The sequence below is a fragment of the Dama dama genome, chromosome 5 (genome assembly GCF_033118175.1).
Source record: "Dama dama isolate Ldn47 chromosome 5, ASM3311817v1, whole genome shotgun sequence".
Classification (NCBI taxonomy): domain Eukaryota; kingdom Metazoa; phylum Chordata; class Mammalia; order Artiodactyla; family Cervidae; genus Dama; species Dama dama.
In genome coordinates, this window is record NC_083685.1 from 121,206,389 (window position 1) to 121,232,394 (window position 26,006).

A 26,006-nucleotide genomic window follows, 5' to 3' on the forward strand; every position below is an offset into this window, starting at 1 on the left:
TACAAAGTTAGAGTAATCAAAAGAGAATGGTACTGGTACAAAAAAAGACATATGGCAATAGAACAAGACAGAAGGTCCAGAAATAAACCCACACACATGATTGATTAATCATTGTGATTAATCCACAACAAAGGAGTCAGGCACATGCAATGGAGAAAAGACAGTCTCTTCAATAAGTGGTGCTGAGAAAACTGGACAGCTATATGTAAAAGAATAACATAAGAACATTCTCTAACACTATATGCAGAAATAAACACAGAATGGATTACATACCTAAATGTAAGACCAGAAGCCATAAAACTTCTAGAGGAAAACATAGGCAGAACACTCTTTGACATAAATTATAGCAACATTTTTTTTGGATCTGTCTCCTATGGCAAAGTAAATAAGGGCAAAAATAAACTAATTAAACTTAAGAGTTTTGCACAGCAAAGGAAGTCATCAACAAAATGAAATGACAATTTATTGACTGGGAGAAAATACTTACAAATGGTATGACCAGTGAGAAGTTAATATCCAAAATATAGAAATAGCTCATACAACTCAACATCAAAAAAAGAACCTGAATAAAAAATGGGTAGAAAATCTGAATTGACATTTTTCCAAAGTGCACGTGCAGATGGCCAATAGACACATGAAAAGATGCTCAACATTGCTAATCATCAGGGAAGTGGAAATCAAAACCATGATGAGATATCACTTCACATCTGTCAGAATGGCTATCATCAAAAAGAACACAGGGACTTCCCTGATGGTCCACTGGTTAAGACTCCTCATTTCCACCGCAGGGGGCGTGGGTTCCATCCCTTGTTAGGGAACTAAGTTTCCCACATGCTGTGTGGTACATGGCAGAAAAAACAAACAAACACACACACAAATAATAAATTTTGACAAGGTATGGAGAAAATGGAACCATATTACACTGTTGGTAGGAATGTAAATTGGTGTAGCCACTGTGGAAAACAGTATGGAAGTCTCTCAAAAAACTAAAAACTAAAAAACTAAAAATAGAACTACCATGAAAAGTAGAATGTCAATTGCTTAGTCAGGTCCATTCTTTGTGACTCCATGGACTATAGACCCCCAGGCTCCTCTGTCCATGGAATTCTCCAGACAAGAATACTAGAGTGGGTAGCCATTCCCTTCTCCAGGTGATCTTCCTGACCCAGGGATCCAACTCAGGTCTCCCACATTGCAGGCAGATTCCTTACTTTCTGAACCACCAGGAAAGTCCCAGCAATTCCACTCCTGGGTATACATAAAAAAACAACAACAACAACAAAAAACAAACGAAAAAAAACAAACCCTATAACTAATTAGAAAAGATGTGCACTCATAATAGCATTATTTATAATTGACAAGATAAGTCACAGAAGCAATCTAAGTGTTCATCAACAGATGAATGGATAAAGAAGATGTGACATATACTACACACACACACACACACACAAACACACACTGGAATATGTATATTTATGTGTGTGTATATATATATATATATATATGATGGAATACTATTCAGCCGTAAAAATGAATGAAATCTTGTCATTTGCAACAACATCGGTGGACCTGGAGGGCATTATGCAAGTGAAATAGGTCAGAGAAAGACAAATACTGTATGATACCACTTAAATGTGGAATCTAAAAGATACAATAAACTAATGAATATAACAAAAAAGAAGCAGACCCACAGATACAGAGAACAAACTAGAGGTTACTGTGGGGAAAGGGGAAGGGGGAGGGGCACAATAGGGGTAGGGAATTAAGAGGTACAAACTACTAAATAAGCTACAAGGATATATTGTACAGCACAAGGAATACAGCCAATATTTGATAATATCTATAGATGTCTGTTGTGTTAGTCGCACAGTCATGTCTGATTCTTTGGCACCCCGTGAACAGATGAGCCTGGCGGGCTACAGTCCATGGAATTCTCCAGGCAAGAATACTGGAGTGGGTTGTCATGCCCTCCTCCAGGGGATCTTCCTGACCCAGGGATTGAACCTGGGTCTCCTGCATTGCGGGCAGATTCTTTACCATTTGAGCCACCTTAAATTGTGAATCATTATACTCTACACCTGTAACTTATATAATATTGTACCTTAACTATGCTTAAGTCCTAAAAAATGGGAAAAAAAAGAAAAACATACACTCATTCATTCATTCACTTATTGAATACCTATTTCCTGAATACCTACCACGAACAAGCACCTGGGGCAGGTGCTCAGTGGGTGGTCTGTGGGCAGAAGAAGGCTCAGCTCAGGCACCTGGACCAGCTCCAGGCTCAGAATCAACGAAGGCAAATGGTGGGGGAGGATGGGGGAGGGTGAGGAGAGCGGGTGTGAGTTTGCATGCTTGTGTGCCTATAAGGCATTGCCAAGGAAGCCGTCTGTCCGCTGTTTGATTTCTGTGCTTCTCTATTCAGGCCAAGGTGGGGGGCCATCTGCTAAAGTGGGCACAGAGAAAACATTTTCGCTGTGCAGAAAATTGGCTTCTGAGGAGAGGCTGTGTGCTCAGTACAGAACCAGCCTTCAGAGGAGACGCTGGAAGCAGCGGGCAGGGCTGGGGTGCAGGGAGGGAGGCTCTGCTCGCGTGATCTCACTCGGGGCTGGAGAGATGCCCATGCTCCTGCCCCATCCTTGCGAGGGCCCAGGCCCAGATAGTCAGTGTCTCTAAGGCATCAACCTCCTTCCTGAAACTTAGGGGTCTTTGCATGGGATTTGCATAAGGGGAGGGCTACACTCCTTTTTAATAGCTTTATTAAGACATAATTGACATAGCAGAAAATTTACTTATATAAAGTATACAACTCAATGGTTTTTGGTATACTACATTACTAATTTTTAAAAATTGTGGTAAATATATGCAACATAAAATTACTGTCTTAACTGTACAACTCATTGGTGTTATTATATTCACAGCGTTATGCAACTATCACCACTATTTCTAAAACTTTTTCATCTACCCAAACAGAAAGTTTGCACCCATTAAACACTGACTGCCTCGCCCCTCCCCCAATCCCTGGTAACCTCCACTCTACTTTCTGTCTCTATGAATTGACCTATCTTAGGTACCCCATATAAATGAATCATACAGTATTTGTCCTTTTGTGTCAAGCTTCTCAGCATGTTTTCAAGGTTCATCCATCTTGTAGGGTGGGTCACAATGCCTTTCCTTTACAGCTGAATGATATTCCATCGTAGTGATAGACCACCTTTATTTATCCATTCATCTGTTGATGGGCCCTTGGGTTCATCTTTTGGCTATTGTGAATAGTGATGCTAAGAATATGGGTGTGCAAGTGTCTGTTTTAATCCTTTCTTTCAATCCTTTTGGGTATGTACCTAGGAGTAGAATCATATGGTAATTCTATATATAGGTCTTGAGAAACTACCACACTGTTTTCTACAGTGGCTGCACCATTTTACATTCCTACCAACAGTGTACTAGGTTCCAACATCTCCACCCACATTTGTTATTCCTGCTGTTGTTATTTGATGGTTGTCATCCTAATGGGTGAGGACTTCCCTGTATCTCAAACGGTAAAGAATCTGCCTGTGATGCAGGAGACCAAGGTTCGATCCCTGGGTTGGGAAGACCCTCTGGAGAAGGGAATGGCAATCCACTCCAGTATTCTTGCCTGGAGAATTCCACGGACAGAGAAGCCTGGTGGGCTACAGTTCATGGGGTGTCAGAGTCAGACACAACTGAATGACTAACACACACACACACACACACACACACATCCTAATGGGTATGAGGTGCTATCTTACATGGGTTTGATTTGCACTTCCCTAACGATTATCACAACCCAGATAATCACGATGGTGTGATCACTCACCTAGAGCCAGACATCTTGGAACGTGAAGTCAAGTGGGCCTTAGAAAGCATCACTACGAACAAAGCTAGTGGAGGTGATGGAATTCCAGTTGAGCTATTTCAAATCCTGAAAAATGATGCTGTGAAAGTGCTGCACTCAACATGCCAGCAAATTTGGAAAACTCAGCAGTGGCCACAAGACTGGAAAAGGTCAGTTCTCATTCAAATCCCAAAGAAAGGCAATGCCAAAGAATGCTCAAACTACTGCACAATTGCACTCATCTCACATGCTACTAAAGTAATGTTCAAAATTCTCCAAGCCAGGTTTCAGCAATACGTGAACCGTGAACTTCCAGATGTTCAAGCTGGTTTTAGAAAAGGCAGAGGAATCAGAGATCAAATTGCAAACATCCGCTGGATCATTGAAAAAGCAAGAGAGTTCCAGAAAAACATCTATTTTTGCTTTATTGACTATGCCAAAGCCTTTGACTGTGTGGATCACAATAAACTGTGGAAAATTCTTCAAGGGATGGGAATACCAGACCACCTGACCTGCCTCTTGAGAAACCTATATGCAGGTCAGGAAGCAACAGTCAGAACTGTACATGGAACAACAGACTGGTTCCCAATAGGAAAAGGAGTACATCAAGGCTGCATATTGTCATCCTGCTTATTTAACTTATACGCAGAGTACATCAAGAGAAACGCTGGGCTAGAAGAAGCACAAGCGGGAATCAAGATTGCAGGGAGATATATCAATAACCTCAGATATGCAGATGACACCATCCTTATGGCGGAAAGTGAAGAAGAACTAAAAAGCCTCTTGATGAAAGTGAAAGAGGAGAGTGAAAAAGTTGGCTTTTGCTCAACATTCAGAAAACTAAGATCATGGCATCTGGTCCCATCACTTCATGGGAAATAGATGGGGAGACAGTGGAAACAGCATCAGACAATTTTTTGGGCTCCAAAATCACTGCAGATGGTGATTGCAGCCATGAAATTAAAAGATGCTTACTCCTTGGAAGGAAAGTGATGACCAACCTAGATAGCATATTAAAAAGCAGAGACATTACTTTGTCAACAAAGGTCCGTCTAGTCAAAGCTATGGTTTTTTTCAGTAGTTATGTGTGGATGTGAGAGTTGGACTGTGAAGAAAGCTGAGCACTGAAGAACTGATGCTTTTGAACTGTGGTGCTGGAGAAGACTCTTGAGAGTCCCTTGGACTGCAAGGAGATCCAACCAGTCCATCCTAAAAGATCAGTCCTGGGTGTTCATTAGAAGGACAGATGCTAAAGCTGAAACTCCAATACTTTGGCCACCTCATGCGAAGAGTTGACTCATTGGAAAAGACCCTGATGCTGGGAGGGATTGGGGGCAGGAGAAGGGGACGACAGAGGATGAGATGGCTGGATGGCATCACCGACTTGATGGACATGAGTTTGGGTAATCTCCAGGAGTTGGTGATGGACAGGGAGGCCTGGCGTGCTGCGATTTATGGGGTTGCAAAGAGTTGGACATGACTGAGTGAACTGAACTGAACTGAACTGTATGATTAGTGATATCATATCATATCACAACATACTCATGATATATTGATTTTCATGTGCTTATGGCCATTTGTGCATCTTCTTTTCAAAATGTCCTTTCAAACCCTTTGGCCATTTTACTATTAGGTGTTTGTTTTTTTATTGTTGAGTTATAGAAATTTTGTATATATTCCTGATATTCATCCATTATCGGGTATATGACTTGTGAATATTTTCTCACATTCTGTGCGTTGTCTTTTTACTCTCTTGATAGTATCCTTTGATACACAAAAGTTTTTATTTTGAAGTCCAATTTATATTTTTTTCATTGCCTGTGCTTTTAGTGTCATATCCAATAAATAAGTTGCTAGGCTAATGCTACTCGTTTTTGATTCCCCAGGCCCATGTAAATTAGTCCTCCCTGTGATCCTGTCTCATTGCATCCGTATCCCCTTGGCAGTGCCAGCCACACCTGATTGGTCTGCACAGCTCCACATCTCCCCAACGCAGAACCCGGGCAAGCAGAGGTCGGGTCTGTTTCCTTCCTCCGAGAAGACCCTTCTGGCTAGAGCATTCTTGGCTCTGGGCTTTGCTCTTCAGAATTCTGGTTCTCTAAGAATCACAGAATGTTAGCGCAGATGTAGAAAGAAGACGAAAAAAACCACAGAAATGCTCTTTGAAATAAGGACTGGCTGCTTTCATGCACCAGTGGAACTGGTACTTGTCACACACTGGCTTGACTTGGTTTAGGAAAATATTCCAATGGCTTTTGTTGGTCTGGAAGGTGGACTCACCCTCTCCCCAGCCTTCAAGGGTTCAGGCAGGAAGAAGAAGGTGAAGGGAGCTGCTTGCACAGCAGCAAAAGGGACTGTGGTTTTTATAGACATCCTGGGAGGGAAGAGGTAAGAATCTGTGGAACAGGGAACTGGGGAAAGAAAAGACGAAGTGGTGAAAGTCCAGGCAAGAAAGCCCAGTTGGTCAGAAATGCCCATGTTGTCATTTGTAGCAAGTTGCTCCATCACCCAAACACCAGTGAATGTCTGCTTCCAGAAAGGCCCAGGTAAACGAAGCTCTGCACAAAGAAGTTGGGTGGTGTCCAGTGTAGACCCTCTATCGAGTGTGAAGCAGAAGCAGGAAACATGAGGGCAGAAAAACATGGGGACCCTCATGGGACCCTGAGTTTTCCACCTTATATGAATGGGAGCTGTGCTAGGGTGAGTTGTGTCCTGCCAAAATTCATATCCACTCAGAACTTGTGAACTTGGAAATATGGTCTTTGCAGGTGTCATCAAGTTAAGGTACTATCATACTGGATTAGAGGGGGCCTTCATTCAAAGCCTGGGAAATTTGGTCAAAAACACAGGGACATAGTGAGAAGGTCAAGTGAAGACAGGGCAGAGACTGGATGATTCTCCACAAGCCAAGGATTGCTGGCAGCCACCAGAAGCTGGAGAGGGGTCTAGAGCAAATTCTATCTCAGAACCTCCAAAAGAAACCTGCTGACACCATGATTTCAGACTTCCAGTCTCCAGACTGAGGGGATTAATTTCTACTGTTCGAAGCTTCCCAGCCTGCAGCATCCTATTATGGCAGCCCAAGATAGCTCAGACAGTAAAGAATCTGCCTGCAATGCAGGAGACCCGGGTTCAATCCCTGGGTTGGGAAGATCCTCTGGGGAAGGGAATGGCAACCCACTCCAGTATTCTTGCCTGGAGAATCCCATGGACAGAGGGACCCGGCAGGCTACAATCTGTGGGGTCACAAAGAGCTGGACACAACTGAGCAACTAGCACTCCTACTAAGAAATGAATGGTGGGGCTAACATCCCTCTATTTTAAGAGCCAAGGAAAGGGAGGCTCTAAGGTTGGAGGACTGGGAACATCAGGAGCTCATCTTGGCTGGTGTGGGGTCCTAGCCTCTAGCTGAAGGAGCCAGGGCAGCTTTGGGCAGAGGGCAGGTCAAGCCTCGGAGCTCCAGTTTCTTTGCTCTTTAAGGCTCAGGGGGGTCATCAGACTGCTGGCATCTGGCAGCTCAAAGGGGAGGCTGAGAAGCCATTTGGTCAAAGCAGCTTCCGTACATTACACACTCACCACGGCCAGTTTGGGTCTCTTAGTGCTACAGCTTCCCTGGTGGCTCAGACGGAAAAGCATCTGCCTGCAATGTGGGAAACCTGGGTTCAATCCGGGGGTCAGGAAGAACCCCTGGAGAAGGCAATGGCAACCCACTCCAATACTCTTGCCTGGAAAATTCCATGGATAGAGGAACCTGGCAGGCTACAGTCCATGGGGTCCCAAAGAGTCGGACATGACTGAATGACTTCGCTTTCACTTTTCACTTTCTTTCAGTGCTGCAGCACAGACAGTAGTGCAAAATGGGGTCACCAACACCAGAAAACACCCAAGTGCTTTGGGAGGACAAGACTGCCCCTGGGGAACTGTCTAGCACTGTGACACTCTGGCATGTGACCAGACTCTCCCTGCTGTGGATTTGGTGGCAACCTGGGGAGAGGAGCCAGAGATAAGGGGGGACGAGAGGATGAAGGATTCACTTAGTGGAAGGAAAGGAGATGGTGAGAACTCAAGGCAGGATAAAGGGACAGAGAGTAAGGTGGGGCAGGGGAAGGTCCCTGGGCAGAGAGACCAGGCAGAGGGCCTGAAGGGGCAGCAGCATGGTAGGAGAGAGCAAAAGCTGGGCTGGGGGAGGGTCAGGTCACACAGGGGCTTGAGAAGGAGAAAAGCAGCTCGCCTCGATGATATGCAGAAAATTTCACAGCTCAACAATGTCTCTGTTATCAGACATGGCCAAGATGGATGGAGACAGAAACAAGAGGCCTCTGCAGTCATCTCTGAACACAGACAGAACATGGACTCTGTCCAGACCTAAAAATGGCCCTCAGGCCCCCTTTCCTTGCTGACTGGAGTGGGTTTACCAATTTTAGCCGACACTTTGCTAAAGTTCTCCTGCCTTCTAGACACAAATTACTAAGATACCCTATCATGGCATCACCCCTGATCCCTATGAGCACTCCCCAGCTCTCCACAGTGTCCTGTTGCCCTCACTCAATTCCACTGCAGCTATATTCTAAGGGTCCTCGGATAGGAGGTAACTGACACCTCTTACACCAAGGAAAGAACTGTGAGTTTTACTCTGAATCATATGGGAAGCTACTGCATGGTTTTAAGAGGAGAAGTGTGACATGATTTTCAAAAGAAATGTCCTAAAGACCCATCAGGAGGTTCTCTGTGGACTGTGAGTGATGGCATATGGAGCAGGGTTCCCTGTGGCTACTTGGTGAGGGAGGGGGCTTTTTCTGCCTGCAGGGCAGGAACAAGTGACAGCGTGAACACATGGACAGCCTCTGTGTCCTACAACCACCTTTTAAGGAGCTTCTGAGAAAAGAACTTCACTGACACGAGCTAGACTGGGCTGTTTGAATAAGCTTCAGGCAGCCGCGGAGACAAGTATCCTAGTGGACAGTGCCTAGGTGCCTAACCTCCTCCTTTCTGAGCCACCACACTCAAGACACCCTATATAAGGCAGAGTTTGTGGAGGGAATTCCCCAGTGGCCCAGCGGTTAAGACTCCACGCTTTCACTGCCAAATGCCTGAGTTTGATCCCTGGTCAGGGAACTAAAAAGAGGCCAAAAACACACGCAAAAAAGACAAGAGTTTGTGGAAAAGACCAGTCCACACTGGCAGGCACCAAGGAGGCAGGACATAAGGCTTTACACAAATGTCTAATGTTTCGATCAGGATATATGGTGATGTCACTCCCAAGACCCTGTATGTGCTCAGCCAGGAGGGCTAAGGGGCCAGACTTGTGAATAACTGGCTCCCAGGTTAGAAAGAGAGCTCAGAGGTAGGAGGCATATCTACCTCCCCTGTCCCAGTACACATATGTGTTGCTTCCAACTTTTGCCTTGGAGGGTGGGCTAGCTAAGGGGATTCTTTCAAAGTGCTAGGATACAACATGTCTCATTGTCTGATGAAACCATGTGGGATGTGTATATGTGGGTGGGTGAGTGGGGGGGGGTCCTTCTTCAATGAACCCATGGTCCAAAAGCATGATCAGCGGTCCCCAGGGATGGCAGAGGCAAAGTGTTGGCATTTTGCTTGCTTGCCTTTGCTGCCTCCTCATCTGACCTGGCTGTTTCTCCTATTTCTCTGAGGACTTTCACACTTGGAGGATGGAGCCCTTGGCTAGGTCTGCTTGCCTGAACTTCTCTCCCTGGATTGGCAGATTCCTCAAGCCCCATCTTGACCCTGTCTCTCACGATAGCACCCCTAGCCTAGAAGGCAGAGAGAACTTGGGACTGACTGTAGAAGTGATCATGGAGCATAGAGGGCCCACTGTCACTTCCACAACCCTCTCTGTATCAGGAAGGTTCAGGGAACCAGCGCCTTACATTGGTATCAGCTGTATCAGCATACGTGTTGTGCCCTTGAGTCCATGTGTGTGTGTCTGTGTGTGTGTTGGGGGAAGAAACAGGGATACTAGGGAGGGAAAACTCTTCAATCACATCAGGAGTCTCCATTCCCACACATAAGGGTCCATGGGGGCACTGCAGCACATGAATAGAATTTTATTTGGAAAAAAATGTATATGCAATATATTGAAAAAAAAAAAAAAAAAAAAGAAAGCCTAGAAGAAAATATTCTGAAATGTCAGCAGTGCGGTGGGATCAAGGATTTTTATACTTTCGTGTTTTACACCAAACATGTGTTGGTTATGTAATTTAAATTTTATTTATTTATTTTTAAACCAAATTCTCCAGCCAACTGTGCTTTTTTCCCAGTTGCAGTAACTTTCCTTTGAGTTAGATTTGGTTCTGGGTGGACCCAAGGAACAAACACTCCTTCTCAAGTTCACACTGACTTAGTACTCTGCTTTCATTCCTCCTTCCTCCGACACTTGATGTGTTGCGACAGCAACACTGTCCTCAGGAATTTTGCAGCCTAGAGGCATTCTCTCCCCACGACCTGCTCCTCCGCGAGGAATTGGGGGCGGAGGGGGCGGCGATGTTTGAGGGTGGGTGGCGAACGGGGGAGGTGGGGTAGCCCTCTGGGCAAGGGGGTGGGTGGTGTCGGCCTTGGCTCCTCAACAGCGGGACAGTGGATGTAAAATGCTAGGACAACGTTAAAGGGATCGACTGGATTTTCTGCGGCCTCCTGCACCTGAATCTTCCTGAGAAGGAGCCCTGGGGAGGAGGACGCCCGCGACCCCGATCGCGGTAACCGGGATACTGAGGCCTAGAGGCCAAATTCTGGGGCAGGACCGCGGGACCCAGACGCCGGCCACGGTTGCCACGGCAACGCCCCCGGGCGCGCGGCGATTGGCGGCGCTTCAGGGGCGGGACCCAGGAGGCGATCCCGCGAGAGCTTGGCCTCGTGGCTTCCGGTTGGCGCAGGCCAGGAGGGCGCGGGCCTGGGAGGCTTCCTGGACTGTTACTCCCGCGTATGGTGCGGTACCCGGTCTTGCTCACTGTGCCAGCAAAATGTGCCCAGAATGGGCTCCTTCTCCCTCCTCCGCTGCGACCACCCTGGACTACCTTTAGTCGCTTTGAGTAATGCCCAACCTCTCGCCGGGTCTTCCAGCTCCGCCCTTCAGTCCATGTTCCATCTTGTGGTTCCCGGTTTCCCTGAGTCAAGGCTGTGCCCCGTCTGCCTCTACCACACTGCTCCCCTACTTCAGCCTTGCTCACTCGTGACTGACCTTGCTTCTTCTCACCCCAACCACTTGCTGGTCCGTCTGTCTAGGCCACGCCTCTTTAAGTGAGGCGACCACCTGCTTAAAGTTACACCCCACATTCCCCATCCTCCCTACCCTGATTTTTCTCCATAGGTCTTATCACCATCCAACACAGTTGATAATGTACTTATACGTTGTCTGAAAGTTCCATGGCCAAGAATTTGTCTTCTTCAGACCAGAGCAGGTGCTCAGTAGTTGTTGCAGACTAAGCAGGTGGATGAGGGGTCTTCTCTCCTCATCCTCCCTAAGAAGGGTGTTGAATCCCTTGGGTCACCCTCTCTGGAAGGGGAACTGGCCAGGACTAGCTGACTGCCCAAGCCAAGTGTCTTACTTTCAGCACCTCACTCCCAGAGTGGCTTCCTATTTCTGTGAGAGGCCCAAGGAACCTCTGGGAGCCCTATTCCTCCAAACACTGTCATCCTCAGCTCAGAGTCCTTTGGTCTCCAGATGTCACTGGCTGTTGCTGCAGTCCCTCCTGCGTGCCTGGTACTCTGCTGGGTGCTGAACTGTGTGAGAAAGTCTGGTGCTGCCTTCAAGGTTCTCAGTCTGATGGGAGGGACAGAGAAGTGACCACCACCATGCAGAGTACAGTGCTGAGGATGGGCACCTGAGGCATAGTGGAAGAGGGTGGGCCCCCTCTAGAATGGGGCCTCTAGAATTCCTCCCAGTGGTCCAGGGGGGCTCTTCTGGCGTGAAGTGTGCACTGTGAACAATTACTGGTTTTCTCCTCTGCGCAGACACGATTTCTGGGATTCAGCTCTTGGTGGCTGAGAAGCCTGTGCTTTTCCCAGGGCCGGATGCTGCTTCTCAGGCGAGAAGCCAGACAAGCATCCAAGCTGCCCAGAATTACATCCAAGTGTCCAGACAACTGGCTTCCCTGTGGGTGTGGGCACTGGAAGAGGGGCTTTTGCTTGGTGTGTGGTTCGGGTGAGCCAGGGCAGCCATATGCTGCCAGCCTCGTGGGGAGTAGGGCACAGGCCACCCTGGCAGCCAGATGCTTCTGGGCTAGTCAATGGCTCAAAGGCATTTCCTTCAGGAGAGGAGCTAGGTGGCTCCTCTCCACCTCCTCTCCTGACCTTGCCTCCCTCTTAGTGCCAAAGTCTAGGGTTCCAGGGCTTTGTCAGCATCAGGCCCTGCTGCACTGTCCTTCTGGCATGGGGCATGGTGGCCTGGAACGGACATCTGGTCTGCCTCAACCCCCACAGCCAGGGCATCTGTGGCCCCATGGAATGCAGTAGCATGGAGGAGAGCCAGAACCAGGGAAAGGCCATGCTCTGCTGTGCTTGCCAAGTGGCCGGGCATTCCTGGCATGGCTTACCTGGCATTGTCCTTGCCACTGAGGCTTACTGAGGGCAACCCCCAAGGGCCCTGCCAGGGTTCCTTTTGCCAGGTTGTGTCTGCTCAGGCCGAGGGAGGGAGGGACATAGGCCACAACTGATGATGCCAGTCCAGTGGAATCTTGAACTCAGAAATAGTAGGAGAGGAGGGCAGCCCCTGCCCCTTGCCAATGATGTGCCCTCCCAGCTGGCAGAGGCATCCAGCCTGCTCTGCAGGAGTTGGATCTACAGCCTGAGAGGGCTTCATTTTACAGATGGGAAAACTGAGGCTCTGAGAGGGGATGGAAGCATATGTCTACTTGGTGGGCTTTATCTTGTTTGCCTGTCAGCATGGGGCTGAGATCGGCATCATTAACTCCATTTTACGAAGGAGGAACTGGGGATTGGAGAAATGAAGCGCCGTTGGCAAGCTGTCCTAGGTAAACCCCTTATCTGGTCCTGGTTTGCATGGATCTGAAAAGGAGCCAGGGCAGTGCCCACGCTTGCTCGTTTTGCCACAAGATGGAAAAGTGAGCCCAAGAATGCAAAGCTGAGGGAAGAGAGACCCAGGATCAAGGTGACCCTCCTGCAGGAAGCAAGAAGTCCTGAGGCCCAGCTGGGCTGGGAAGCTTGGAATGAGGCTGCCAAATGCAGCTGTAGCCACCGGGGTCCTCACTGCACTTGGTCCTCCCTTCCGCCCATGCCCCCAGGTGTATGGAGTCACACTTGGTCACTGGGTCCTGAAGAAACAAGAAAACAATATCTTTGTCCTCTACCTGGCGTGTAGATGAGGCCATCAGCATAAGTCTCTCCCCTGCCAGGCGTTCCTACAGGCCCTTCCCTTCCTGTACCGCATCTGTGGGAACCTATGCCTGAGAGATGCGGTACCCCAGGCCTAATACCATTCCAGACGCAGAGGGGAGCCCCTACCATCACCATCATATCATCCATCATTGGCAACAGTGACAAGACTTGGTCACACCCCTTCAAAGGTCAGGCCAGTTCAGTTGGGAGCAAAAGGAGCAGCCTGTACCAGGTGACTGTGACAGAACAGATGGCTGGGGGGCAGAAAAGAGGTGCAGACATCCCCAGGGACCTTCCACTGGAGCCAGAGAAGGGGCCATGGAGGAAGGGGCTGATCCTGAGATAGGAGGAGGTGCCCCAGGCAGGGTCATCCCAGCAAGCTGCCCTGGAAGGGAGGGTATGTCTGGAAGTTGGGTGCACATCAGGGTGGCAGGGGCCAGGGGCCCTGGGAGCCAGGCTGAGCAACGGGGTCGTGTCCATGGGCTTTGAGCCCAAAGCTGACAGAGCGCAACCCAGCGTGTGGAAGCAGCTTTTCAGCAAGTGCCTTGAGCTTTCTTGGAAGCAGGCTGAGTTTAAATTATAAATAAACAAATGAGAACTCTTCGGCAAAGCGTGGGCCAGTGGGAACATGGGCAAGACTGGAGACAGAGACCTCACCTTGGGAGCTAATATTCCCCCTGAACTCAAACCCTCCTGCCCTCTCTTCCTAACCTGCCTCTGCCTCAGGGGCTTCTGGGCCTTCTGCTGAAGGTATCACCTGGGGTCTCAGGCTTCAGGGGCTGACCTTGGCTGGCCAGAAGAGATGCAGTGTGGAGCCTGCATTGTGGGGAGTGGGGAGGCCCACCTGGCTTATACACCCAAGAAGTTCAGCCCTGAGTCTCCCTCGGACAAAAACAGGCCCCGGTGGACACTCATCCGTGTGGGAGGTGCCTTACCAAATGTCTGAAGGGGGAAAAAAAATCCCATTTTCTTAGCTTTTTTTTTCTTTCTATTTTTTGATTATTTTTCTAGATGACTTCATTTCCAAGAAGGGTGTAGGGGAGAGAAGGAGGACAGGGGGAGGGAGTACAGGGGGCCTGAGGAGGGATGAAATGGGGAGAGTGGGTGCCAAGCACAGGGAAAAATCTGTGGGGGAATCGAGGGCCACCTTGTCCTGACCAGGTGCCCCCAGCCCAGACTGTGTCTCCTCCCCCTGATCTCCATGGACTTCTTGGCCAGCTCCAGTCCCACAAGGTCCTGGGACAGAGGTCAGCTCCCATCCAGCCGGGATTAGCAGAAGAAGGTCTTCTAGGAGCTTCTCTCTGGGGCATGACCTCCCTGCCCCACAGACAGAGGTCTCCTTACCCCCTCTACTGCTCTGAACCAGCAGTATAGGACCCACTCTGGCTAGCTTGATGGAAAAGAAAGTTTCTGCCCAGTGGCCACACACCCAGGAGCAACACCCCAACCACATGGTCTCCCCACTGGGCACAGACCCAGCAGCCCACGTGTGATAGGGCACTGTTGCCCCAAAGCCAGGGCCTTCTGCCACCACCTTTGCTAGAAAACATTCAGGAAGATAAGTTTTTTGGTGTTGCCTGCTTCTGAGTCAGTCTGCCCAGGTGAATCTTGGTTGGTTGGAGCCCAGGTCACATGCCCCCACTCTAGCTGCAAGGGAGTCAGGAACACCAGCAAGGCAGGAAGACCCCAGCAAAGCAGCAGCCACCCCAGAACCCCTTTAGTTCACAGAGGACTTTACCAGCCCAAATGCCCAGCAGCTGCTGCACGCTGAGGGAGAAACCATCCCAGGCTTCTTTCCCAATCTCCAGTGGCTGCTAGAGACCTTTGGTGTTCCTTGGCTGGTGGGTGCACCACTCCTGTCTCTGCCTCCAAGTTCAGAGTCATCTCTGAGTCTCAGATCTCCCTCTGCTTTTCTCTTCTGACACCTGACATTGGATTTAGGACCTACTCTAATCCAGGATGATCCCATCTCGAGATCCTGAACTTGGTTATATCTGCAAAGACTCTTATTCTAGATATGGTCATGTTCTGAGGCTCCAAGATTCCATCTTTTGAGGGCCCCACTTAATCCACTCCAAGAGGCATGAGAAATGGGCACTGAGAAGGGGGCAAGGGAGGAGGGGGAGAGGCGAGGCAGAAGGAACATTCAGGCAGCAGAAACCAGCTGTCCTAGCCCAGCATTCACTGGACCATCAAATCTCCTTTTGGCTCCTGAAACCTCAAGTCAGCTGTGGCTGCCCAGACAGAGCTTTCCACCACCTCTGGTGTCCCCATCATTGTCTTTTCTCCAAGGCCAGGCAACACGAACAGCCCATCTTCTTGAGGGCTCCCAGGTGCCCCTGCGCCTCAGACCCCCAAGATCCCCAAGTCCAGGAGACAGGAGAAGATGCCCTGCCTTTCCTCCCCAGGCACAAGGGAAAGGGTGGGTCCCCCAATCTCTTCATTTCTCGACTTCCCTCTTCCCAGAGCCATCCTTTCCCCCTCCCCAAATCCTCTCTGTTGGAGTTTGGGCCATTTCTTCTGATGGGGCTCATTCCCAACCTTGGCAGAAAATGCTGTCAGAGATGGAGAACCTTCAAGATGCATGGGTCAGAACTAGAATATAAAAACATTTGCATGCATTCCACAGTTTACACTGCCCTTTGTCCTACATTGTCTCCTTAGATCCTCACTATTGCCTGCGAAGGAGATAGTAACCCCATTTTACAGAAGGGAAGAGTGAGGCTGTCAGAGGCCTAATGACTTGCCTGAGTTTACATAAACCTGAGACTCCCACCCCAAATGCCCAACTCTAGCTTCTAATGCTATTCCTACCAACTCTACCACACTGGGCTCAATCCCGTGAAGAATCCTGTCCATGTCAGGACTTGAATCTTAGGAACAGTGAGCTCACCACCTAACAAAACAGCAAATTCCACTGACAGTCCCAAGTATCAGAGAAGCTTCCTACATTGTAACTTGCCCTTCCAACCCTGGCCTTGGCAATGGACAATGCCCTGCCTTAGTCTTCTCCAGGACACATCTCTCCATTTCTTACCCATTTCTTGAAATGTCCCTTCCAGGTTACCCTCTCTAGAAGGGTTTCTGGCCTCTTGATGCCCCACCTACATCAAGGACACAGGTCCTTGAGTCGTGAGGCAGCTGCAGAGGGTGACTTTGGACAGGTGTCCCCCAGCACTATGCCCAAGTCAGGCGGAACTAAGGTGAGGACTGTGCCTGCTCTGGAGGTGACAGTCTCTTTGCCCATGGCCAGGGTCTGAGGGTGAGGCCTGGCCATCTGGCCACCTTGGCCATCTCAAGGGGGCCACCATGGGTGCTCCTGGGCAGAGAGAGTCACTGTGTCACAGCACAATGGCAATGTCACATATTGGGAAAGAAAAAGAAAGGCAACCACCAGCAAGCAGAGCGGCTGAGGAACAGCTGAGCTGAGTCACTGCAGCCAGGCGGGTGGAGGCGGCTACAGGGGCAGGGTGGGGGCCTCCCAGGGATAGAGGGAGGAGGAGGGGACACCAGGCCCACCTGGCACCCTCCCCTGGGCTTCTGGAGTGTGGAGGGTCGACGCATCTACCCTCCTCATCCCATGGGATGCCCAGGCATTTGAGCTGACCATTAGGACTGTCCTGCCAGCTGGCCTCCAGCTCCATTCCCAGCTCAGCCACCACCTGGCCCTCAGGCCTCCACCAGCCACGTCATCTTTCTAAGCCTCAGTCTCCCCCTCTGTCTAGTGGGGTAATGGCTGCCTCCCCTACTCCTGGGCCAATTACTGAAGGCCATGAGGCCAAGTGCTCAGGGTGGCTCCTGGCACCCGAGGGGGCACTGAGTGTGCCCAGTGACTCTGCTCACCGTCACTATGAATGAGAAGCCCTAAGGTTTTCCCAAGCAGGATTCTGGGGTTTGCCTAGTGGGCCTCCCTGACTCCTGCCCCTGTCCCTTCCAGTACCCCATGAGTGCGTTGCTGAGGCTATCGGTGGTCTTGGGCTGTTTCCTTGTTGATTTTCCACACCTCCCCCTTCATGGGCCCCAGTGGCCCTGGGGGTCCAGGGTCCAGTAGGCTGCCCCTATCACCTGCCAGGATCCACACTGCATGGTTCCCTCTGCGGCCAGGCGGGGCTGCAGAAGCAGGCTCTGAGTCCCACTCTGCAGAGTGACTGCACCTGGCACACAGCACTTCTAAAACCTCTCTGGGAGCCACAGCAGATTGTGCTGGCATCCCCCTATCCTCACAGGAGGCCCCTCAGATGTCAGGATGCCTCCATTCTGCTGAAGCTCAGGGTTTAGGGACTGGAAGGCACCCTGAAGACGATCCACACTCTCTCCCTCAGGCCCTCTGCCCAATGCCACCCAGTGATAACAGGGGAATCCCTGCCTTGGCCAGTGCTTCCAGGCCCCCTCCCCACCAATGGTCATGCTGGGATTTCCTGAGCCCCTAGCCCAGGAACCAGCACCATGGGCCTCACCCCAAACCAGGAGCCCATGTGATCCCAGCCCCTCCCTCCCTGCGCTCCCCGCTCTCCCTCAGCGGGCGCCTGCCTCTCTCGCCCCCACACTACCGCGGGAAGGGGTTCCTATGGCACCCCTTCCCCCGCACACACTTAGCTCACTGGCAGCCCATCTGCCCCAGACAGTGAGCAGCAGATGCCTCTATGCACAGCGGTGCCTGAAGTGTGGCCCAGTGCCTGCCGGACAAGAGCATGCCAGCCCAGTGCGAGGCTCACATGACACTAGGCTGGGGCAGGGGCCCCTCACCCAAGGTCAGACCAGGCCATCCAGACAGCTCACCAGGGCCGAGAACCAAGATGTCTGAGCCTGGAATCAGAGTGGCCCTGGAGAGAGTTGCTGGATAGGCAGCTCTCCAGCAGGTTGCTCCTTTGAGAGACAGGTTTCTACAGCTCCCTGACTCCCTGGGGAGGGCCCAAAGTGAGGGGGTTGGTGGTCCCCATGGACAGACCCCACAGGGCCAGTCACTGCACAAAGCATGTATGAAGGCTTAGGGGAGAGGCTTCAAAGCACCCAGCTCCTGCACAAGTGTAGGACCCTCACCTGGATCTCATAGGGCTCCTTACTTGGTCTGTCTTGGCCCCCTGGCCTTCTGGGCCCCAGCCTTACCCCAGCTCCCTCAGCAAGCTTCTCTCTCTCTCTCCTGAGTTCTTACAACTGACAGGGGCAAGTGGCAGAGCAGGGTCAAGGGACCCTAGAGCTGGGCTTCCTGGGGGGTGGTCACAGTTCCTGGATCCACTGGTCCCTGGACTCACCTACTATTTCCAGCATGCATGTGGCCAGTTGGCAAAGAGCCTTGTTTCCATGGCAGCAGCCTCTAGCCCTGGGTCCAGTGGGGAAGGGCTGGCTGAGGACCCCAAGAGCTTTGTCTTTACCTCTGTGTTGCCCTCCCCAGCCCAGGGGCAGAGTCTGATAGTCCATGGGTGGCCAGCGGAGCACTAGAGGGCCAGCCCAGCCTGGGGGAGGGAACTGCTGGAGGGCTGCAGTGCCCCATCCACTGAGGTGAGGCAGTATACACACTCTTCCGTCCTCAAAAACAGGAAAAGAAATTGGCTAAGCCTGGAGCCCTGTGGACTCTGACTTGACATTAGCTAGATTTTCCCAATTCTGGAAAGAATTGGAACATTTCGAGGATCTGCACACAGTGCTGCGAGCTGCCAAACCCTTATCTTGTTCCTGGGCTTGTGCCCCGTGTCCTGTGCGAGACATGAGGGGGAGAGAGGTGCGATTGTTTTAGGCTGGTGTCAGCCAGCCTGCCTGGGGCAGAGGGCTGGAGAGCTTGGCCTCCGAGGACCCCATTAACTGAGACCCCAGAAGCCATGACAACTAAATTCACTCTTAAGCCCTGCAGCACCCCTCTCTCCCCCACCCTCACCCTTTGTTTTCCTCCCCTCCTCCCAGCACCCCCACGGTGCAGGCAAGCACACGCACTGGCACACACGCACGCCCCCGGGCCGCCTCTGCTCCCCTCACATCTTGCGTTTGTTTTGCTTCAGCAGGGCTCGAATGGGGACACGCTGCACTCTCACAATTGGCAGCTTGCTCTGATCCCCCTGCGCCCCCCCCCCCCCCGCCATGGAGGTGCCATATGTCAGTGTCATGAATAAGCATGAGGCTCCATGGCTGGGGGGCTGGGAAGTGGCACCTGCCAATCACCAGCTGAGCAGACATGGGGTAGGGGCTATCATGGAGTGGGTCACCACTACCAGAGGAGTGAGCCAGGTCGGGGGATGGTATGGGCAGAGGCATGGGAAGAGGGTGGGACCAGAGCATGGTCCCTGGTCCTCACTAGGGGGACACATCTCTAGGTGACCACTGCACTTTCCTGAAAACAAGCAAAACCCAAAAGGCAGGGTGTGTCCATGTGGGGGTGGCCAGAGTCCATGAGCCCTGCCTCTCAGTCTTGTCTCTGCCTGTGGGCCCGCTGGCCAGCCCACACTACCTCCTCCAGAATACCCTCCTCCTGGGCCAAATGCCTCATCTTGTGCCTCTCCCCAGCACGTGCTCCATCTGAGCCTCCCACTAGAGAGCAGGGGACCCAGGCTTCACCTGCAGGGAGGAGGAAGGAGACCCAAACTCAGCACCTGCGGTAGGCCAGGCACATCTACACAGGGCCCCTTTCACTCTCACAAAACTCCTGGGAACTGGGATTATTAGTCCCATTTTACAGGTAAGAAAACAGGCTTAGAAAAGTTTTAAGTAACTGTCTCGAAGTTTCACAGCTCAAGAGTCAGGTAGCTGAATTCTGCTCAAGTGTGCCAGTACGTTGCCAGAGACTCCGAGCACTGGGTCCATGGTGCTATGCTGTGTCTGCACTGCCCTAGGTGCCTGCCACCTGACTGCTTCCCAGGGCCTGGTCACTTCTCCTCTACCTCCCTGCCCTGTCCTCACCCCTGTAGAGTCTACCCAGCCCTGAGGATGCTCTTATCACGCATCCTGGATCCTGCAGAGGCCACAGAAGTCATGGGCACCTGTCTGCACATTCGTCCTTTCCCAGTACTGTCCACCCCCTGACCAGCAGTGACTAATTCAGGCCCGACCCAGCAGGTGGCTGTGGAATGAATGAAGGAATGGACAGAGTCAGGCTGCAAGGTGAGAGCCATGCTCTGAGTGCACCGGCGTGACTACAGAAGTGTGTCCCAGGGAGATGGAGGCCAGGCCCCGCCCACCCCACACCCCAGGCCCTTTTCCTCATTCCCAGCCCTGCTGGAGGCTGAGGCAGGCGATTGCATGGCCTGGATCGAATTAACTGCTCTGAGTTAACTGGCTGTCCCTCGCCACCAGCATGATGGATCTCGCTTGACATTTCCCTAGATAGTTAATTGATACCCAAGTAATTTGTCATGGAGACCTCATTATATGCCAACTGGGTCCCCTAAGCCGTTAACGTCTGTGCCCCAGAAACAAGATTGGCAAGTTAATAATGAAGCCTTAATCATGCTATTCCCTGCTGGCATGGGAAGAGAATTACCCAGAGACAAGATGGCATGCTGCTGGGAAGAGATGGTGCTTTCTGAGGGGTTTAGGAATGGAATGTCCTGAGAGAGCCTGGCATGCCCTTCCCTCGGTTTCCCCAGCCAGGTGCGCCTTCTTCTGGTGACAGTGGTCTCACTGTCCACAGAGGAATGCCCCTCCATGAGGTGGGCTATGGCTGACTCCACTCCCTGGCTCCAGGTTGGACACCTGGTCCCCCCTCCCTTCCAGCCACAGTGATCAAATTAAGCAATGATCACACTCCATCCGGAACCTAGGCCTAGGGCTTTTAAGTGGAGCCTTTGTGACAGAGGCACACACATCGCCTGGGAACACTACAGGGGAGAAAGAAAGCCTGGGCTGCTGCCAGTTATCCAGCATCCAGAGGGGAGGCCCCTTGGGTCAAAGGGACAGAGCAGACGTGTGTTGCAGCCAGGCCACACATAGCCAGCTCTGCCCTGGAGTGAACTAACAAGCCCCTATTATTAGCTTAAGGTGGTTTAAGTTGGGTTTTGTCACATGTAATCCAGAGAGTTCTCAGCTCAAACACCTATAGGCCCTTACTTCAGGATTCAAGCTTGTCTGCAGAGCCCAGGTGAGGTCTGCTCACACGAGTGAGAAGAAGTCCTGGGCAGGAAGACAGCCCAATGCAGAAAGGCAAGGCCTGGACAGAGGGGATCCCGGTGGGAGAGGAGGAATGCTAGAGTAGAGGCCATCCAGCATCTGGGGCTGGCAGCCCAGGCTGACATGATGGCATTGAGTTCAGCACCGTGGACAGCAGTGGCTCCCCCCACACAACACTGAAGGCCCAGAGGAGGAAAGAGATCTCCCACCCACCCAGGAGACACAGGACAATGAGGTTCATCTTGAAGCTGTGGACAGACTCCTGAGAGATGCCACAGTGTCCTGTGTCTTGAAACAAAGACTCTTCTGGGTACTTAAAAATCCCCCTTTCCTGGCCTTGCCATTTTCTAGGGTGGTGTTAGGGTGGAGTTGTAGTTCTGAAGAAGAAATCAGATAATGCATCCATTATAACAAAGGAGCCAACACAGGAGTGAGATGAGGGTGAGAGAGGTCCCTGGTTCTGGATGTGCATCAGGTATACAAGGCAGCTGAGTCAGGTGGGTACAGAAGGAGTGACACAGTATTAGTTATGCTTTGCCGGACTAAAATATTATTCGGAAGAAAGGTATATTCTCTTATAGTTTCTGAGGGGTAAACCTGGAAGCACATGGGCTAGCTGGTTCTGGCTCAGTGTCTCTTATGAGGTTGTAGTCAAGATAATGGCCAGGGCTGGGGGCACCTGAAGGCTTGATCAGGGCTGGGGGGTGTACTTCCAAGATGGTGCCCTTGTATGGTGACTGGCAGGTGGGGTCAGTTCTCTGCCATGTGGACTTCACAGAGCAGCTTATGACACCGCAGCTGACCTCTCAAAGTGAATGATGAGTGGGAAGAGGGGGAGAGGGAGCACCATCAAGAAAAAAGTCCTAGTGTGTTTTAGGCCTAGCATCAGAAGTGACACACCTTCACTTCTGCACCTTCATACACGTCACACAGATGGCCCTAGTTCAATGTGGCCAGGGGGTTATATCAGCCCCAAGAGGCCATCTTGGAAGCTGGCTACCACAGGCTCCAAGAAAAAATAAATAAATTCAAGATGCTCTGATGCTTTTAATGTACCAAAAAGGGATTTATATTTCTATTGCAGAGTTTGAGAATAACTAATGGATACACAGAAAATAACCAAGCCCAAAACATAAGGCAATTATCAAGTGCAGGAAAAACAAAGAGGTTGTACAAAAATGGAGATGTAACTACATTACATTACTCAGCTATGAATAGTATGTGCAAAGAAAGAAGAATGCAGACATTGAATTCTGATTCAGTGAAAATGAGAAGATGGAAGGAAAGTGTGTGGGGGCTATGTGAGAGGAAACAAACTCTCAACTCCCATAGCAGAAAATCAATGGATGATTTCTAACTCTAGGGAAGAAAAAGAAGGAAAAGAAAAAAAAAGAAAGGCAACATTAGTATGGAATTTAGAAGTAAATACGAAAAAAACAACAACACCAAAAAAAAAAAAAAAAAAAAAGAAGAAGAAGAAGAAGAAGAAACCTAAAAACTAAAATAACAAAACTTTGCATTTGAGCAAGGGAAGTCAAGAAAGGAGAGGAGTGGGTGGGTTAGGATCTACTGGATTTTCATTACTGTTTGACTGTTTAAACTATGCATATTTAAAACCCTGATTTAAAAAAAAAAAAAAAAAACCACAACAAAACACCAGTGCAATTTAAGTAACTAAAAGACAAAAATACTCCAGCCTGCTCTCCACTCCCAGCTCTCCATTGGGCACCTGTGGCCCTGAGAAAGGGCCTAGGGAGCTGTCTCTTCTTCCTGGAAAGAACCCCCAACCCACACCCCAGTTGCTGGAGTCCTCCCCTGCTCCACCATGAGCCTCTAGTGGTCTTCCCAGTCTCTCTCTGAGTTAATCTAGGTTGGCTTACCTGTCTGTCTTGGGACTGCATTCTTCCTCCACTAGCCTACTTTCCACCTTCCCTGCCCTCTTCCCAGGTCTTCTGCTGGTTGGGTGGAGAGGAATCAAACTGGGGAGCACCCAACCCTGTCCACAAGCAACAACTGTGCCCCTGGCCCCTCCAGCCTGCATTCCCTACCCTGCCCCGAGTGCTGCCCATCATGGTAGGAAACCCAGAAGTTGCTCCTGTTTCCCAGGGAGGTGAAATTGGGATACTGAGCTGTGCTCCATCATTTCCATGACACCTCTCCTAATCACCCAGTGTACTATTCATTTGGATGTCAGCGTTGCCGCATGCCTGTGCCTTTAATTAATAATTTGGTAAAACTCCATGCAGAGCCTCACCAGGGCAGTACAACAGGGACTACTGGGGCAGGGCCAAACCTGCCCACCCAGGGCAGCAAGTGCAGAGGCCTTAGGCTGGAACCCAGGGCCCTGCTTCCTTGTCCCCAGGTGTTCCCATCAGACCACAGAGCCCCAGGTAACGCCCCTTAGGGAACCCTTCCAGAGGAGGGAAGCAGACCCTGAGGGCTGTGTGTGTACCAGTGACTGGGGTCTAAGTTGGGGGATTGGCTCCCCTGAAGCCCAGACTGGCCCTTGAGCCCTGGAGGGTTGAGACCCCAGGAGCCTAGGAGTGGGGGGAAGGTGTGGTCAAAGGGGCCAAGGATCCTGGCTCAGACACAAGCTCAAACAGGTCAATACCTGTGATCAGAAAGTAAGGGCACAGGGGAGGGATCCTTGGGGCAGCTAGGAACATGGCCGGGCCTCCTCCCTATGGCCTGGCCTTGACCCGATAAAGAACTCCCAGGCCTGGGTGTCCTTTGTTCTTGACTGCTCCAAAAGTAGGGAAGGTGGGCAGACCAGGGTCCTGGAGGCAGGTGCCATGAGGGCCCTGGATGTGACCTGAAATGGCCAGGCCTGTCCACCAGCTCATGGTAACCTCCAGGCTCAGCCCCTGGGAACCTGGGAAAGGGGCACAGAGGCTGCCAGGCTAACAGAAAGATCTATTTGGATCTGATTTGAATTATTGAGTGTTTCGAGACTTATTCTTGGTTCTGGGGCAGGCTGTGGTCTGTGAAGATGGATATCATCTCGGCCCTATTTTTAAGGTTCTGTGGGAAGAAGCCCAGACGCCACTGCACTTAAGGCTCTTGTGCAGCCTTCTGCAGGGCAGAGCCCCTGGGGGCGGGGGGAGAGGCAGACAGGACATGCCACCCCCAAGCCCCCGCCCCATTCCCACTGCTTTCCTGCTCTCCCACGAATGACCCCAGCCAGCAGGCTCCACGTTGGCTCCCTTCAGTTGCTTCAGTGCCACCCCCATCTTTCCAACCCTTCCACATGAACTCCCACCTTGGCCTACCCCTCCGAGATGCTCAGGGCTATATCCACACCCACCACCCTGGCGTGAGCCAGGGGTCCCAGCAAGCTGCTGACATGCTCTCTCTCTTCTTCTCATCTCTGATATGGCCTTGGTGTAGCCAGCAGACAGTACCAAGGAGCCAATGGGTCTGGGCACTGCTACAGATTCTCCTCTTCCAGGCTGTAGCTGAAGCTAGTCCTTTTAAAGTTCAGATGCCCACCCCACTCCCACCCCCACCTCCACCCATAAGCTTTCCATGTCAGGCTTAAGCCCCCACTCAGCCCACCCAATCTCTGCTATCCTTCAACTGCTTCAGCTGAAACCTCTGAGGTCAGGCCAGGATTTAGGTGGGGCCATAATTAGATTCTGATGGGGTGGGATTTACAGTCTTTGGGGCTTGTGGGAAGAGATGGCAGCCCTTGAAAGCAGAGCTAGGTTGAGTCCTGACTGTCTGAATCTTGCAGGGGACCCTATCCTCCCACTCCTCACTCAAGCCAGGGGCACTACAGAGGCATTGTGGGGGTGGGAAGAGCACTCCTTAGAAAAACCACTCACTGCCAGGCTGACCCAAACTGCTAAAATCAGTAAGCAAAGTGGAAATACTAACAACTTTATAGAAATAGAAAATTTCACAAACAATTGTATGCCACCAACACACTAGACAATCTGGATGAAATGGAAAAATTCCTGGAAATACACAAACTATCAAGTGATTCAAGAACAGAAGATTTTCATAGACCTATAACAAAGAGATTGAATCAGTAATCAAAATCCTCCCAACAAAGACAAGCACAGGGCCAGATGGCTTCACTGGTGATTTTACCAAAGGTTTAACAAGAATCAACAACAATCCTTCTCAGACTCTTCCAAAGCAGAAAAGAGGGAACACTTCCTAACTATTCTATGAAGCCAGTATTACCCTCATATCAAAGCCAGTCAAAGACATCACAAGAAAAGAAAACTACAGGCCAGTATCCCTTATGAATATACATGTAAAAGCCCTTAACAAAATACTGGCAAATCAAATTCAGCAGCATAGTAAAAGGATTATACACTATGACCAAGAGGGATTTATTCCATAAATGCAAGAGTAGCTCAAAATATTAAAGTCAATCAATATAATACATCACATTAACAGAATGAAGGAAAATGATCATTTCAAAGGTGCAGAAAAAACATTTGATACATCCAACACCCTTTCATGATAAAAACACAGAGAAACTAGGAATAGAAGGAAATTTCTCAAGCTGATAAAGGGTATCTATGAAAAAACCACAGCTAACATCATACTCTGTGGTGAAAGATTGAAAGCTTTCTCCCCCAAGATCATGCACCCATCTCTCTACTTCTGTAACAGATAGATATAAAAGGCACTCAGATGGGAAAGGAAGAAATAAAACTTTCTCTATTCACATTAAACATGATCTTAT

General features: G+C 50.4%; 1 protein-coding gene across 9 annotated transcripts in view; it reads right to left on the reverse strand.

Annotated features, from left to right (window-relative positions):
* Positions 1–26,006, reverse strand: part of ENDOV (endonuclease V) — a 104,053-nt gene that overhangs the window by 62,146 nt on the left and 15,901 nt on the right. Inside the window, exon 9 of one of the 9 annotated variants that reach the window (XM_061144587.1) lies at positions 413–834. The exons of 5 other annotated variants lie outside the window; for them this stretch is intronic. In XM_061144587.1, coding sequence (XP_061000570.1) covers positions 819–834 — 16 coding nt within the window. In that variant the 3' untranslated portion in view covers positions 413–818. Of the gene's footprint in view, positions 1–412; positions 835–7,443; positions 7,500–8,018; positions 13,150–26,006 lie in introns of those variants that run through there. 3 more of the 9 variants (XM_061144580.1, XM_061144583.1, XM_061144581.1) reach the window with 3 other exon arrangements.